The sequence below is a fragment of the Macrobrachium nipponense genome, chromosome 28, assembly GCF_015104395.2.
Source record: "Macrobrachium nipponense isolate FS-2020 chromosome 28, ASM1510439v2, whole genome shotgun sequence".
In the NCBI taxonomy this organism is placed as follows: Eukaryota; Metazoa; Arthropoda; class Malacostraca; order Decapoda; family Palaemonidae; genus Macrobrachium; species Macrobrachium nipponense.
Window position 1 is genome coordinate 9,023,415 of NC_087217.1, and position 17,496 is coordinate 9,040,910.

Below are 17,496 nucleotides of genomic sequence, written 5' to 3' on the forward strand. Positions count from 1 at the left end.
ACCACCTATGTCTTCGAGGAGGGCCCGAGATTTGAGAAAAAACGAGGAAAAAATTTAAATCTTCATTCCAGCAAAAATCATCGAATGACATTTCTTTCTCATGTTCTCCAAACCATGATTAATGTTAATCAGGAAGTGTTTGCGTCTCTTCAAGCATCTTAAATTAGAGCGATTTTCATGCGTCTGTGACTTAAGAATAATTCGATGTCGGTACCGCTTGGAGACAATAATGTAAAAGGCAATGAATTTTAAACTTTTAATTTGGAAGTTATAATATTTCATAAAGAGAATTCAGAAGGTGTGGATTCCAGTACATTTACATACCAGAAGTGATTCCTGGTATGACGTCTTCATCTGCTGGACTGGAATTACCGGTGCTTTAACGCTGCCAGATATGCAATAACCAAGCTTATTTTTTATTTATATTATTGATAGTCGTCTTCATATTGATATCCAATAAGTGGGCAGTAAATTAATGGCGACACCTTTTCAGATTCTTAATTCACACAGAAGTGACCGAAGCAGGTTTTGTTTGTGAACTGTCGGCATGTTTTATGTGTGTGTGTGTGTGTGTTTGCTTGTGCTGAACTTTGGACATGCATCTGCATAAATTGGGTCTGTTATTGGATGCTAGGTCTCCTCCTCCTGTTTAATGGGTTTGCTGTGTTATTGCAGAAGTTGATGTTGCAATAGATGTTCGCGTGTGGCTCCGATTAGACTGGTATTAGTGAGAGTTGCAGTGACGAGAGAATACTCTTCCTGGTAAATCGTTGCAAGTATATATCAGTAAGTTGTATATTCCTGTTTTGGTGCTTTGTAAGCCCTTAATGTATTATTCCAATCATTCCTCTTTGATATGGAAATCGATATTAAATGTAACACAGCCTTTAATACAGCCTTTGAAGGAGGAAACGAGATTCAGCCGAGTAATTATAATAATTGAAACCATTGCAGTTTCCGTTCAAAAAAACCATTCTCTGAGATTTTGTTACCTTTGACGCAACACATATTTTTTTTAGTAATTTGGAAATAACTGAAAAGCTTTCTCAAAAGTTTCCTTCATATGCCCCGTGGTATTCTATGCTAACACTACACTTACACACGCAGAGAGAGAGAGAGAGAGAGAGAGAGAGAGAGAGAGAGAGAGAGAGAGAGAGAGAGAGAGAGAGAGTGTCAATGGTTCACCGACCAGGACTGTCAGCCAGTGAGAAACCGTAATTTAAATCAAATACCTAACTGTCCACAGTCCCAGTAAAACAGTGAGAACACCAAGACTGGCAAACTGTCGTAGCAGCTGTATGAGTTTGCCAAACATTAATTGGATTAAGCATCTTGGAGTTTGAAATTCCCGGCTGTGTCTACGCCCGAAGCAAAGGAAACTACGTAATTACAAACAGTATTCGCTAACGCTAATTAATGATGAAATAGCTTGGACTTTCTTATATATACTTCTATAATATATATATAATCATATATATATATATATATATTATTATAATATATATATATATTCCTCTAAATAACAAGGTAGCCTTGGATTTTCTATTTACAACATGCAGAAGTCATATAAATTCCATCCATCTCTGCCATAAATGTTTTTTTTTTTTTTTTGTTTTTTTTTTTTTTTTGCAGTCAGGCTACATTATATTCTAAGGAGATCATTCTTTTCTTTAAAAACTGCTGTCTGGAATAGCGAGGAAGAAAAACACTTTCTATTCTCCTAATTTTTAATTCACGAATTATAGACCAACCTTGTACAAAGGAACCTAGTTAAAAAATTAATGCTCTCTCTCTCTCTCTCTCTCTCTCTCTCTCTCTCTCTCTCTCTCTCTCTCTCTCTCTCTCTCTCTCTCTCTCGTACATACATACATACATACATACATATACATATATATATATATATATATATATATATATATATATATATATGTATATGTATGTATGTATGTATGTATGTATGTATGTACGAGAGAGAGAGAGAGAGAGAGAGAGAGAGAGAGCATTAATTTTAACTAGGTTCCTTTGTACAAGGTTGGTCTATAATTCGTGATTAAAAATTAGGAAAATAGAAAGTGTTTTTCTTCCTCGCTATTCCAGACAGCAGTTTTAAAGAAAAGAATGATCTCCTTAGAAATATAATGTAGCCTGACTGCAAAAAAAAAAAATAAAAAAAAAAAAAAAACATTTATGGCAGAGATGGATGGAATTTATATGACTTCTGCATGCTGTAAATAGAAAATCCAAGGCTCCTTGTTATTTAGAGGAATTCTTGCAGCCCAAAGAACGCAAAGAATCAATGGCGAACTAATGTTGTTACATCTTTCGTATCCTTGCTTTTACTACCTTGCTTAAAGGGTATTTTCGCCGGTAGGCTGGTCTTGATATTACTAACGATTTCAGTGTTTAATATAAATTTCCGTTCTCTGTTGCTTTTTTAGAACTGGTCATAAAATTTTATGTATGGGAAAGCTGGAAATGTACTGTATCGCAAGCTGGTGGAAATCGTGTTTTATTAGATGGTGATTGATTTTGCCGAATTAATTTTGTGTTGTCTTGCAAAAACTTTGTATATAATTGTATTTCAATGAACATTTATTGGTTATTTCAGTATTACATAACTACTGTTTTTTTTGTGTGTGGGGGGGGACGGTATTATCGTTGCTTATTTTATTTCCTGACATTTCCGTCAAGTAAATGGCTTTTATTTTTCCCTTATGAAACGATGCTTGCATGATTTTGTTAACTGATGCAAATTTTGAATAATGCAAATGGAACCTTCGAAAGCAAAACTTACGCCTGAAGATTTTCGCGAAATTGCCGTCGCAACCTTATCTGCAATGCCTAACCTTTGATTTTCCTCTGCGAAAACCATTTTGGATTCGATCTCATCTTCATATTTGTCTCGCCTTAGTTTATTTATTTCACAGAACTTACACCAGACAGAGATAAGTGTTTCGCGTTCGATGGTTGTTGAAAGTGTTTGCGCTCAGTGTTTGCATAAGTGAGATTATATACCTTTGGAGAAAGAGTATGATTTTGTATGTTCTGCATTCACACGCAAAAGCGCGTACATGCACTCTGTCAAATATACATTTGTATATCTATCCATCTGTATATATATATATATATATATATATATATATATATATATATATTATATATATATATATATCTATATATATATATATATTATACATGTATGTAGGTCACTGTTAACATACGCCTATGTATCATAACTTTTTTCACAAAGGTCTTTGTATACTTGTTGTGGACATATGTATTCGTGTTGTATACAAGTTTGCGTATTTATATAAGAAAAAATTAGACCGCCTTGACCATTGTGACTTCCTGTTCCGGGAAATCATTCCTGGTACTTTCATCTCGGTTTTATTCATGTATTCTGATGCGATGCCAGATATCTCTTTCATCATTCATCCATTCATTATTCATTCATTAAACTGACGCATTGAGGCAGCATCTGCTGTGTCTTTGCCGTCGTTGTTATCCAAAAATACAGAGAGACTAGTTATTGTTCTTGGATGCTCTCGAAGTACATATATAAGGAAAGGTTAACTGTTTGAAATGGAATTATCATGAACCACACATGAAAGCGAAAGTGTTAGAATAAATCTAATTAAAATTGTTAATAGGGATCAGGAATGGTATCCAACATCTCAAAATCTAAAAAGGATAAAAACTGTACCCACTGCAGTGGTAAGGATAGTAAAACAAATCATCCTCTCTTTCCTGCGTTTATTGTTTTTTTTCTGATTTTATATTCATTGCAACTGTAACATAACATCGATAACATAATATGACTAGCTTGGATATCCTTTGTCCTGTTGCGAGAAAGCAGCGAGTAGGTTCAGTGTTAAAATTGGTTAACGGTGGTATCCCTTGGGCTTGAAGGTGATGGGGGGTCCATACTCATGGGGGTACTGCGCCTCTCCGTCGTATTTGACCTGAGCTTGGAACCCGTTGTAGTGGTCGGCTATATAATTCACCTGTAAAATAATAATAATAATAATAATAATAATAATAATAATAATTTGCATTAACTTTATTACAATAAGAGGGATGGCTCAAGACAAAATGGTGACGGCAATCACTGCCACATCATTTTTCAGCTAATGAGTCGGGAAAGTTGGGTACAATCCCTGATTTACTGGTAGATGATGATGATTGTAACACCAACCAATTCTTGTATTATTATCTCCTGAGCCAAAATCTTTTTTTACAAAAAATGATTGTTGATTTTTTAATATCGTAATTATATGTATATATATATATATATATATATATATATATATATATATATAATATATATATATATCATATATATATTATATCAGGTAATTAGTTAGGAAAGTTGGTTACAATCCCTGATTTACGGGTAGATGATGATGATTGTACACCAACCAATTCATGTACTATTATCTCCTCAGCCAAAATCTTTTTTACAAAAAATGATTGTTGATTTTTTAATATCGTAATTATATATATATATATATAATATATATATATATATATATATATATTATATATATATATCTCTATATCTTTCAGGTAATTAGTTCTGAAAGTTGGTTACAATCCTTGATTTACTGGTAGATGATGATGATTGTAACACCAACAATTCTTGTATTATCTCCTCACCAAACTCTTGTTTACAATAAATGATTGTTGACTTTTTTTAAATATCTTACTTTTTTATATATATATAATATATATATATATATATAATATATAATATATATATATATAATATATCTTATATATATATATATATATATATATATATAAATAAATGCTTTAGTTGTATAAGGAATGCGCAAATAATCCCAAGTTTATTCGTATCTTACCGTCTGCCGGCGACCGTCAGGAAGTTGGATAGTGTACGACCCTTTGACGGTGTTTCCGTCAGAGTCTTCGCTGTGGCCGTAATCTGCGCCGGCATACTGATCCTTGACGCCGTAGGCAAAATTGTACGGCATGGGTGCTGCCTGGCAAGACCAAGAAAAAGTCCTTTTTTCATATAAAACCAAAATTAACTGAAAGTGACTCTCTCTCTCTCTCTCTCTCTCTCTCTCTCTCTCTCTCTCTCTCTTCTCTCTCTCTATGAAACTATTGAGAGCATGATATGAAGGTTTAGTTCCTAAGATTTTTTGTGAGTTTAAATAATCGAGCAGTATATATATCGTTAGTAATGAAAGAATATCAGAATTATTTTGGATACACTAATGATGGATTGCCGTTGCTGAGTTTGAACTGCAAAGTTATACGGAGAAGCACAAGAATCATATTATTTTGGTGTCTTGTTATTGCTGATAAAATAAAGGAAATTGGTGATTACCTTGCATGTTACAATGCTTGTTACGTAAACAAGTTGTTTACCCACGTTAGAAATGATTGCTATGTATATTTCTTCTCTGTAATACGCGTGTGTTATCAGAAAATTTATATTTTACCTGTTGTGGAAAGATTTTCATGGAACAAGCTTTGCTTCTAACTTAATTAAGGAAAAAAGCCGACATCTGTGTGTGGTGGCATCTGTGAGAAGATTCAATTTGGTTGGAAACGAACTCTGTGGAAAATTTTTTAACCATCTTGCACACACACACCACACACACACACACACACACAACACACACACACAATATGAGAATAAGTTTGTTCTCACAGAGACGAGAACGGAGCGGGCGCTTTCTCAACACCACCCAAATAATTGAGCTCCGTCCTGAGAGGAAAAATGGCCGGATTTTAAAAGATGTTCATTACAAATTGTGCGGCAGCATTTGCTCTCATCTTTCATCGTTACCTTGTATGATGGTTGATGCTTGGGTGGGGGTCCGTAGGGGTCCGAGGGCAAGCCGAACGCCACTCCCACCAAAACCAAACTAACGATTGCAACCTACATAGGAAGAAAAAGGGGCTTTGGTTATTGGTTAATAAGATTTTGAGTCAGACATCACTATGGAATTCGTATTTCATTTTTTTTTTTCATCTTTACGTCACGTGCTCATTAGTGGCTTTCACCATGGTTGCTGTATATATATATATTATATATATATATATATATATATATATAGATATAATATATATATATAGATATGGTATGTATGTATGTATGTAGAGTATGTATGTATGTATGTGTATATGTGTATTATGTTTCTTCACTTTCGCTGTGTCTACAGATCTTCAAGTTTTCATTAGCTTACGTTATTCTGAAGTGTTTTTGACATGATATATATGGGGAATTTTTCTTATAACACAGCTGATTAGTAGTAGACAGACCTTAGAAGCCATTGTTGTTCGTGCCTTGAGCTGCCTGTGTTCAGATGCTCCTGATGAACAAATGGTGCCTTTGATGAGCTAACCAGCTGTATATATAGCACTTTCGGGAACCACAAACAGCCCCACCACCCCCTGCTTCCTCCCTCCTCCCTCGTCTCTTTTCTCCTGTACACTACACCTTTCTCTAATGAGAAGGAAACTCTTGGCTTTATGACGCACTTAAAAATGGTGTTTTGGCATTTCCGCATTCTTAAAGGTTTTACTTCCTTATTGATGCATGACATTCTCTCTCTCTCTCTCTCTCTCTCTCTCTCTCTCTCTCTCCTGCCATGCAATGCATTGCTCTGATACGCTAGCAATGCTTTTACTCTCCAGTGGTTAGGTTCTCATATAATTATGAATTGTATTGATTTCAGTGTCGTACAAAACTGCACGGAAGTATTGTGATATTGATATTAAATGGTTATCTTTAATATATTTCACATTGGTTTAATGTTATATTTATTTATAACGGGGCAAACGCTGGATTTTTTCATAGGAAGTCTTATAAATATGTTGTAGTGCTCATTACCCCGCGGTATGTAGTTATCCCCTTATAAAGATTTTGCAGAAATAATAATGACAACGCATCTAATTTGTTTTGTAAGGTAATTGGTAGAATTGGTTTATTGTAAAATAAGAAGTGAGTTATTTGGCATCTTTGAGGTAATACTTCTTGAATTTAAAGAGCATTTTTGGATATCATATAAGTGATTAGAAGTTCCTTTTTGAGCATAGTATTGAATCTACTCAAACGTGAGGTAGGAAACTAATAAAGGATTGTGCAGGTAACGTAAGATCAATCTTACTGTGTAAAAAACTGAACTACGTAAATAATCATATTTTGGACATTAAGGCAATTAGAATTTCCGGAGTAAGATACTCTGTTATTATTTGGTAAGATTCGTAATCATTTATTTCATCAGGAATTTTATATATTATATATATGTATATATGTTTTTTATATATACACATGCATATGATAGGTTTATAGGCGTTATATATATATATATTATATTATATATATATATATACATATTTAGAATATATACAATATATATATATATATATATATATCTATATATATATATATATATATATTAGATATATATAACACATACATACAAACATAAATCTTTTCACCTTTGGAGGTGGCGGAATCATTGGGCTGAAAGATTGAAAATTGGTGAATGATGGAATCACAAACGAGATGTTGCAGAAGAGTGGTGATTGTATATGTCTTTGGAGACCAGGGAATGCGAGTTATGTTTGGATGGGGGGAAAGGCTGGGAAGTAATGGTTTGGATGAATCATTTTAAAACTTAGATAGTGCGTAAATCAGTTGCTTATTATGGAACAGTTATGCGAGAAGTATGAAAGTCGAGGAAAATGTTGTACATGGCATGCGTTGACCAAATGTGAAGGGTATGGAAGATGTATGGCATAGAGAATAAGTTTTTGAGAGGAGTTTAATCCTTTAATTTGGAGGTAAATTTTGTGTTAGACTGTGTAGGCAGGAGAGAGACTGGATTGGTGTAAAAGTGTGTCTGGGACAAGGGCTGTTGTATGTCCATGGGTGTTAAATATCTTTCTGAATGGAGTGGTGCGAAAAGTAAGGGAAGAGAAATTAGACTTAAGTTCAGAGTTGTAGTATAAAATAAAAGTCATAAACGAAATTTGAAATTGATGAATTGTTTTCACATGGGAAGCATATATAATTAAACGAAAGGGGTGAGAAATAATGAGATGGATAGAAAAACTGGTGGAACAGAGTGCTTTTGAGTTGGTTTGACTAGGTGGGAAAAAGATCATGGACCGTAGGTTGGTGAAAATATTGTCCAATTTAGAGGCTTTAGAGGATGATATAGAATACCTGGGAAAGACTGTAAGAATGGCCTGAAAAAGGCATTGGAAGGGATGGTTATTATTATTATTCAGTAAATGTGACTACTTTGCAAGATAGAGGTGATCTGAAGAGTAAGGGCTTTCGAGATATTTATTAAGAGGATCAGTGGTAGCTTGAGAAACAGCTAGTCCTCTTTTTTCCCTTTCACTTAAACCAAGATTATGAGTTAAAGTGCTATTTTAGAATTAGCACCTTTTAAATTGCAATACTGTAAATGTTAATTGAAAATCGAGGTTATAAAAAATGATTTCAAAACGCATATGAACGTGATAAATATCAAACCACGATCAGAAGGGTATTCCAGTACAAGTTTGACATAAACGTCAGTTACCTGACTATATATATATATATATATATATATATATATATATATATATATATATATATATATACACTTGTATATATATATATGTGTATATATATGTATAGATATATTATATATATATATATATATATATATATATATATATATGTGTTAAATGCGTTTGCAGTCATTTATGTTCACTCATGGTACCAAATTTCAATACACTATGCCCATGTTTGACCCTTTGGTTTCTAATTCCCAAAGGGGGGCTGCGCCATCCTTTCAATCAAGGTCAGGGCAGGTAGGCTAAGACCCCCTTCCCCCCTGGTCGTTAAGGCGAAAAGGCATATGCCTCCTCCCCCCTTATATTGTGAGAAACCCTTGGGCCCCATTCCCTGGGTGTTTTCCCCCCTTTACTACTGAGGGCGCCTTATGGCCCTCATATTGTGGCGAGCTTGTTTGTACCTATAGAAACACTTCTACGTAGATGTCAACTCTGAAACTTGTAAAAAATGAGGGGTTATGAAAAAGAGGGGCCATGACCCCCTTAGAAACGGCCCTCGATTTTTGGATTTTGTTTAAAACCTTCCTTGGGGTGAGGGGAGTCTATGGTAAAAATTTGGTAGCCCTAGCTGTCAAATCCGAAAGTTGTAAAAAATGAGGGGGTATGAAAATGAGTGTTTATGAATCCCCTTAGAAACAGCCCTCGAATTTCGGATTTTGACTAAAACCTTCCTTGGGGGGAGGGGAGTTTATGGTAAAAATTTGGAAGCCCTAGCTTTCGTATTCTTGGCGTGCATAGCGACCAAATAAACAGACAGAAATTGCCTTTTATATATATAGATTATCATTATATCAGCGAATACCACAGGAAGATGATATCCAGAAAGTCAAACCAAGAGCTTTCACCTTATCACCTTTTTTTTTTGTGCCTCGATAATGCCCGAATAAATGTGGTATTCGTTTATATAACGAAGTCATGTGCATCCACTGCGATTTTTTAAGCATAGATTATCGTATTAGCAGTACGATTGACCGTTAATGACCCCGGGTATTCTTCTAAAGGGAGTGAAAAGGGTTAGTCCGCTTGGGTTCTGCATTAAGTCGGGAAGGGAAATACTAAAATGACCTTCTTGGCAGTCCCTACTATTATTCCTAAAATTATATAATTGACATGTAACGGGCCTTTGGGGACTACTTTATGATATGGGCAAAAAGTACGTGTTTTCCAAAACAACTTTACTTTCATATTTCCCACAACTCTTAAGTGTTTTCCGAAATTATGTTGCTTTCAAACTTCTAAATTATTAGAGGGAGGGAAAAGAAAGTAAAACAAACGCCAGAATATGACGTTTAAAAGAAAGTAAAACAAACGCCAGAATATGACGTTTGTGACAATACATACATACATACTTAGATACATACCTTGGATGAAAATGGGTCACAGAGTTTGTGTGTGCTATTAGCGTTATATCTAAGTAAAGTTCAGCGTTCGTATATACTTTTTTATTATTAGCTCTCATATATGCAATATGCATCACATCATCTATATACTAGAGTATATAACCATATTTCCGGTACTGCATGTTTTTTATGTTTCCACGTGTCAGATATGTTTCAAAGTAAAATAAACTTCTTTCTTTGCTGATGCGTTGCTGGTACACTTTAATGAAACATGAACCGGCAACAAGTTTGCAACAATGTTAATAACAAGTATTACGAACTTGTATTACGAATATGCTGTCCGTACGGAAACTTCGCTTCATGTCGGTATCGGAGGTCATGAAGAGTCTCCGAGAAATGAGGTTTTCGTTGTTATTGAGTGCAAGAATTGCTGCTCTGATTTGGACAAATTTCAAAATTGGTGTTATAAAAAGACATCCTCTCACGTTCATGATGCCTGAGTCAAAAAAGGCATTAACTTCATAAGTTTCCACTCGACTTAATGACGGAAAGGAGAAAAAAAAATCAGCGATGAATAGTAAGATGAAAATGAATGATTGATTTATTGATTTCCATAGATTGGCATTAGTCAGTAAACAAACAACAATTACTTCCCAATTTATTATGGAAGAGGTTACACTGAATTTCGTTGATATTTTCCATTGTTAAGTTTTTTTTTTTTTCAAATTATTTCTTTTCATTTTTGTGCTTATTTTGAGATTTTAACGAAACTGACATATGAATCGTCTGTGCGTGTATGTGGACTGTATAAATGTAGCTTTACATTACATGAATGATTTTTTAAAATTTATTGATTTTTTTATGCCCTGTAAATAAAATGTGTATCCGCATCGATAACGATTTTCAAGCTTGCGTAGGCTTGAAAATTAGTTTGTGTGTGTGTGTGTGTGTGTGTGCATGTCGGCTACTGTTGAAACACGTGGACAGCATCATTTACAGGGTTTCACTTCCAGTAAAAGCTACTTCATCGGGCGAGAGTGAGATTCCGCCCAAATCAGACGGATGCATTCTTAATTAAGTAGTTCGTTATACCAATTACATGAAAATGTTTTATTTAGCAGTATAGTATTAACATCTACTGTGTTCGTGAATATTTTAGAATGACAAAGCATCGTTTGAAGCGCTTGGCTTCCCTGAATTCCTGTGGTTGTGGCACTCGATCTAAATGTATTGTAGAAGAAATCTTTTATTGAAGAGGTCCTGATTTTAGGATCAGCGTATTTGTATTTCTTGGGAATAGTCTTGGGGAAATTGTGTCCGAGAGAATACTTTAAAACATTGTTTAATAGGCGGTCCAATATTTCGGCATTTTTCCGAGATTTACCAAAATAAACTTGAAGAATGAAGATGCCCTTTGAACGTTTGATCGATTTTGTAATGACATGTGATACTGTGGACTATGAAGATCATGAATAAGCGCGACTTTTTTCTTGCTCTTGATACAAAACATTACGACAGAAATCTATGAATATGGTGGATGATGAATTTTCACGATTTTGCTTCATTCAAATTCTTCGAGATTTCTTAAAAGAAAACGCATGGTATCGAAGTAATATTGTTGTTGTTGTTGTTATGTTTGTGTAACATGGATATATCAAGAGCTCCAGAAAAGTAGAATAAATATGGCATATTAAATGTGATTTTGAATGCATGCTTATGTGTAAATATTCGATGTTTCTCAGTATTTTGTGCCAAATACTTGTTGCACTCAAGAATAATCGAGTTAATCAAACAAATTTTGACAAATCAGGTCATTGAATTTATTGATCCCTTAAAGTTATATTATTCATGAATCTCTCTCTCTCTCTCTCTCTCTCTCTCTCTCTCTCTCTCTCTCTCTCTCTCTCTCTCTGTGTGTGTGTGTGTGTGTCCGGCCTCGAAGCTTGGTGATACCGCCTCTTAGCTTCAACTTGGGCGACCTGAGTTCGATTCTAGGACGAGGAGCGACAGATAGGCGCGTTCTTTAAAAATCCAGTGTTCATCTGTTGACCCACATAGTGAACTATGTACCTAGTTGCTGGATGACTTTTGTGGGTCTCAGCTATGGTGGAAAGAGTAAAGAGACGTGAGTGGTCATTGCGCTTTTAGATTATATACCATCAAAACGACAGGACATCGACGAGGTATATAATCCTCATCCCAGGGGGGTGAAGCCATTCATAAGATGAATGGCTTCACTCTGAATGTGTGTGCATTCCTTCTATCTGTCCACACGTGAGAAGTTGGTTCATTTCTTCTTTAGCACGAAATACCGTAGAGTGTTTGTTCAGTTTCTCAATCCCTTATTTACTCATCCCAGTGAGGGGGAAAAGATCCTGCTCGTCACTCCGCGAAGATGTTCCCTTGACTCATTGTTTCAAGGGGAAGTGGGGTGCGGAAAAGCGAGCTCTAGGCTTCTGGTGTGTATGAGTAGCGGTGGGGTGGGAGGAAGGGACGGGGTGACTGGGTGCGGAGCAAGCAATCAATAACGCAACGCCGTCGTTACGCGAAGTGACTCTTAGCTGGACGTTGTTAGGGTTACTCTCTAATTTGATAAGTTTTTCCCCTCGAAAGTTGGCGACTTTTCTGACTTTTCTCCTTTCTACACTATATAATTGTCTCTTTTTGTTGGGTAATATTCCTCTAACATTCTCCCTAGTTTTCATTTTCCGTCAAAAAGGAACCTTTTGTGATAATAACGTTTTGTTATGTCTGATTAATGGAAATCGGTAGTAATTATTTTTGCGTGAAGCAATTAACCATTTGTTGAAATTGATTTCCGGCATATTTGGAATTTTAGTGCATTCTTGTTGGTTATAATCATTATGTAATAGTAAAATTAAGCTATTGCTTAATACGTTTCGTAGTATAACAACTCCGTAGCATATGGCAGAAGATTCATTACCATCCTAATCAGTCTAAGCTTACTAGGTTGAGATGATATATTTCAGTATTTTGCGCAATGCAGAAGTTGCCCCATACTGAGTGGTTGATGTATTATAGTATTTAGTTATTGACGATGATCAATATCTTTTATAATTCAAAGTTTGCACAAATATGAGTACATTTGTATTTGCTATCTTGCATACCCACACACGAAGAGGTAACGCACGCACCTGTATCGTTAACAAGAAAACAAATTAAAAAAAACTTGTCAGTATTGAATGTCGACTTCTGATGAGCAAATTTTTAATCTTTTCCAATATCCCGAGAATAATCCTTTCCAGTTAGAAAAGTTTGTCAGTTGGGGAAACCTGGAAATGTTAATACTGACATTCCAATTCACGTGTCTACTTATCCTCCACCCCTGTCTCCCTCTCAACCTAATTATCGTCTCTCTCTCTCTCTCTCTCTCTCTCTCTCTCTCTCTCTCTCTCTCTTCTCTCTCTCTGTTCCAGCCTCCACTTAAAAAGAAAATTCCCCACTCTTTTGACGAAACGAGTTCCAATTAGTAACAAAACTTTACTAGTATCTGCTATTTGCATAATTTTTTCCCGTTCCAGAATTTCATTCATCCTGGATGTAGATGTCTTTTTCTCGCTCCGGTTTTTTTTTTCTTTTCATTTTCCTTTTCATTTTTAGAGCCTTACTTGGGCGGAAGAGTCCATGAAGTGTTGCGGTACGATTCGTGTAATTGGGACCCTCTGATGCTTGTTTGGTGTGGAAATACATTTTGGGGTTTTTTCTTCCCTCCTGATTGCTTCAATGGTTTCGTTTTTAAATATTTATGGGCGTTTTAAAGACATCATGAAAATGCAGTAGTCACGATAGAAAACGTTTTAAGCGAATGAAAGGAACACGAGGAGAATTTTCACATGAAGAGGGAGATACAACGAAATCCTTCAGAGATAATAGTTGATAATGGGGTTAGTAATAAGGATGAGTAGTGATCGAAGGGAAAAGGAAATTTTGAAACGGAGACATAAGATAAAGACGAAGTTGTGGGGTGCTGGACCTCGGAATCCAGATCTCACAAAGGGACAACTCATAACACTGTTATCATAGTTGATTGACTTTTTGCTGACAGTAAATATATGTGGTATTTGATAAATGCGGTGAAATTGGATGAAGTACTCATACATAACATACATACATATTATATATATATATAATATATATATATATGTATATATATATAACATATGTATATATATATGTTATATATATATATCTTATATACATATATATATATATATATATATATATATATATATATATATTATAATATTTATATATATTCAATATGTTCCAAATGTTCGAGATTCCGTTAGTATAGCTATATATACACACATATATATATATATGTTTGTGTGAGAGAGAGAGAGGAGAGAGAGAGGAGTTGCGTTATGAGAGAGAGAGAGAGAGAGAGAGAGGGAGGGAGGGACTGCGTTATGTTATGTCTCTCGGTGGAGACTCGATACGGTAAAATGATACCTGCAGACTCATAAATTTCTGTCATAATGAAATCAAAAGGGTCCTATGCTATCATGTTGTGTAGCCGTAATGGATATAACCCTCATTAGAGATATGATAATGAGTTTTTGAAATTAATCTGCAAAAGGCAATTCATCATAAGCGATCCATTGCGTAATCTTTTTAACAGCTTTTAATTACCACGTGAACTGCCGCTTTTTCCAGCCGCTCTTGTGTGAATACACTTATAATTGGGTTTTGGAACATTTCATCTTTATATTCTCTCTCTCTCTCTCTCTCTCTCTCTTTGAAAAGAGGAGGGAAGCGTCGCCAAATAAGTAATTGAATCAATTGATGATGCTAAGGGAATCAGAGGGTGATACTTATTGATTGATTTAACATGGTTGATCATTCTGTTTACGTGTGTTCGTATCTGACGATAGAGGTTGTTGTAGCATCTGCGTTGAAGTTATTTTTCCTTATTAAAAGGGAAGCTGGCTTATGCCAGACTCATTCATTTATTACAATAAATGCTGTATGCGGTGGGAGTGTATTTTAAGTCATATTTTTACGTCGTTGTTTTGTAAAGGCTATTAGAGACATTTGAATAGCCATGTAATAATCGTAAAGGTGGTGTTTCACAAATCACTCAGACATATACATATAATAAATTACATGTATATTTTTGTTTATATGTATATATACATATATGTATAAACAATATTAAGGCTACTTGTGTGTATAATAATTAATAGGTAAATATCAGGAGTATGCGTAGATCGTAGAAAAATGTAGATTTCTTAATGCAATTTTATTCAACATAATAACACTATATATCCTTTGACTAGCTTTGCGAATAGTATTAACAAAATTTGTTAACAATGTCAGTCATCTTCTGTCGACTAATTGTATGTGTTCGGAGCCTTGTACGTTTGGGGCTTGAAGGTGATTGCAGGTCCATACTCATGTGGATACTGAGCTTCTCCTTGGTAACTGACCTTCGCTTGGAACCCGTTGAAGTGGTCAGCGATGTATTCAACCTGTGATAAGAATAACAAAAGTAGTAATGATAATGATAATAAGAATAGTATTGATAATACTGATAATGGCAATAATAATAATAACAATGTTGACAGTGGGAACTTTGAAATGCATGAATAGTTGGCTTTCATTTGCTGGCATTCATGGAACTGGATTTGGAATTAAATTTTTACGCTGGTAATTCTTCCTATCTTTACGCTTCTTTCGTTTTATTGATATAATAGCTTTTTGTCTTGCATCATCTACCAGACTATGGCAAGGGGACTCTAGCTCGGTTTCTTATATACAGTAGATCGGGGTCTTTACTTGTGATTACCACCGCGCATTAAAAAAGAACTCTTTCTCTCTTTGAGTGGCAGCTGATGGTTATTTACGCTTTTTACCGTTTGAATGCGGCCATCGGGAAGCTGAACGGTGTAAGAGCCCTTGACTGCTTTTCCATCCGAGTCCTCGTTGTGTCCGTAGTTAGCACCAGCGTATTCGTCTTTCACTCCGTAGGCGAAGTTGTAAGGCATCGGTTGACTCTGTGGGAATAACATTAGTTGATAACATTGAGTGAAAACCCTATATCCATGAACGAGACTATAGCTTTCTCTAATAAATGAGATCATCATGGAAGCTGCTAGTTACAAAATTTCTAAATGTAGGTTTCATGTCTTTTAACTCCATTAGCATATTTGAATGAACTTATACAATATTTTTAAAATGTAGTATCTTCTTTTATAATTTCATTGGGAGGCTGATATGATAGTGAATGTATCTGATGTAGTTGATTTTTACAGTGATGTGAATATTGCCTCTAAATGGTAATCCATAGATTGATTTATTTTGCTTTTTTAGCTTCAGTCTTAAACTCTCTTTTTTTTTTTTTTAAGGACATTATATTCTAAAGAAGCATCTCTACTTCGATAAACAATATGAATGTCATATTTTTCCAAAATTAAATATTAACCCTTTTTTATACCGGAATATATTTAATGGGTTATCTGTATGAATTTGGTGTAGCAGAAAGTTTTCTGCAGAATCTATTTACATTTCAATATATATATATTATATATATATATATATATATATATATATATATATGTGTGTGTGTGTGTGTGTGCCGTGTGTGGTGTACACACATGCATTATATTTGATATATATATATATATATATATATATATATATATATATATATTATATATATATATATTATATAGTTGTGTGCTTGTTTGTGTGTGTGTGAATGCATGTAAATATAAGGAGAAAAGGTAAGTTTGTCACCTGATAATCCTTAGCTTGAGGCCCATAACTGTCTTCGGGGAAGGCAAGCACCAATCCCAAGAAGGTCAGCAAAGTCACCTGTTGGAATGTCGAGAAGAAATGAAATGTAAGAATCGAAATGGAGAAGCGGAAATTTGAATGTTTTCGACAGCAACGCAAGATGAATATGAAACTCTTCGTTTGGAGACAATCACTTGGATATATCTTTGAGTTTCTAATATTTATCAGGTAACACAATCACACTTCGTCGAAGTCTGCTCCAGATGAATAGTTCGGTATGTAAAATTCTCCACTGCGTTATTGGTATCTCCAGAACACTCGCACTGAAGCAGATTTCGTGGGGAAACTATAAAAATGGGAATACCTTGAAGAGCATCCTTTGGTGATTGATTGGATGGATTATGCCGTAGAAGTGCGGTTGGAGTGAGAGCACCCGAAGAAGTGATGTGCTCGCTGCTTGTGCCAGATACCTTATATACACACACAGACACATTCTCGTGCACCCATTTATCAGCAGAAAGAAAAGAGAGGAAGAAAATAATGAGAGATCATCACTCGCCCCCAGACCCCCTTTCCTATTCATTACCGTGACATGATATTTTTTATTCTCTCGCTTCCTCTTACTTCTATTTTCTTTCTTATCTGAAGAGGGAAAGGGGAAATTGGTTCTGATGAAGGTGCTCTACACCACGTACACACATCACACACACACACACCTCTCCCCCCCCCCCCCCCCCCCCCCCCCCCCCCCTCTCTGTAAAACCACCACCATGATTGTCGAAGTTTTTTT

General features: G+C 35.1%; 2 protein-coding genes across 2 annotated transcripts; both read right to left on the reverse strand.

Annotated features, from left to right (window-relative positions):
* Positions 1–3,736: 3,736 nt before the first annotated feature.
* On the reverse strand, positions 3,737–6,417 carry LOC135201397 (larval cuticle protein A2B-like). Its single transcript, XM_064230266.1, has 4 exons — positions 6,295–6,417; positions 5,819–5,911; positions 4,863–5,003; positions 3,737–4,004 (listed from the first exon to the last, which is right to left on the reverse strand). Exons 1-4 carry the CDS (start codon positions 6,304–6,306, stop codon positions 3,882–3,884), a joined length of 369 nt encoding a protein of 122 aa, XP_064086336.1. The 5' UTR covers positions 6,307–6,417; the 3' UTR covers positions 3,737–3,881.
* Positions 6,418–15,195: 8,778 nt separating this feature from the next.
* LOC135201276 (cuticle protein 18.6-like) lies at positions 15,196–17,168 on the reverse strand. Its single transcript, XM_064230149.1, has 4 exons — positions 17,071–17,168; positions 16,707–16,784; positions 15,824–15,964; positions 15,196–15,439 (listed from the first exon to the last, which is right to left on the reverse strand). The coding sequence occupies exons 1-4, from the start codon at positions 17,080–17,082 to the stop codon at positions 15,302–15,304; spliced, it is 369 nt and encodes a 122-aa protein (XP_064086219.1). The 5' UTR covers positions 17,083–17,168; the 3' UTR covers positions 15,196–15,301.
* Between the last annotated feature and the right edge of the window lie 328 nt (positions 17,169–17,496).

Bases quoted from the DNA above. Each gene is read 5' to 3' on its own strand.
- LOC135201397 (XM_064230266.1), bottom strand. The intron at 5,004-5,818 runs GTAACGATGAAA...TGGTCTTGCCAG, and splicing joins AGCATCAACCATCATACAAG to GCAGCACCCATGCCGTACAA. The intron at 4,005-4,862 runs GTAAGATACGAA...ATTATTTTACAG, and splicing joins CTGACGGTCGCCGGCAGACG to GTGAATTATATAGCCGACCA.
- LOC135201276 (XM_064230149.1), bottom strand. The intron at 15,965-16,706 runs GTGACAAACTTA...TTATTCCCACAG, and splicing joins CTCAAGCTAAGGATTATCAG to AGTCAACCGATGCCTTACAA. The intron at 15,440-15,823 runs GTAAAAAGCGTA...TTCTTATCACAG, and splicing joins CCGATGGCCGCATTCAAACG to GTTGAATACATCGCTGACCA.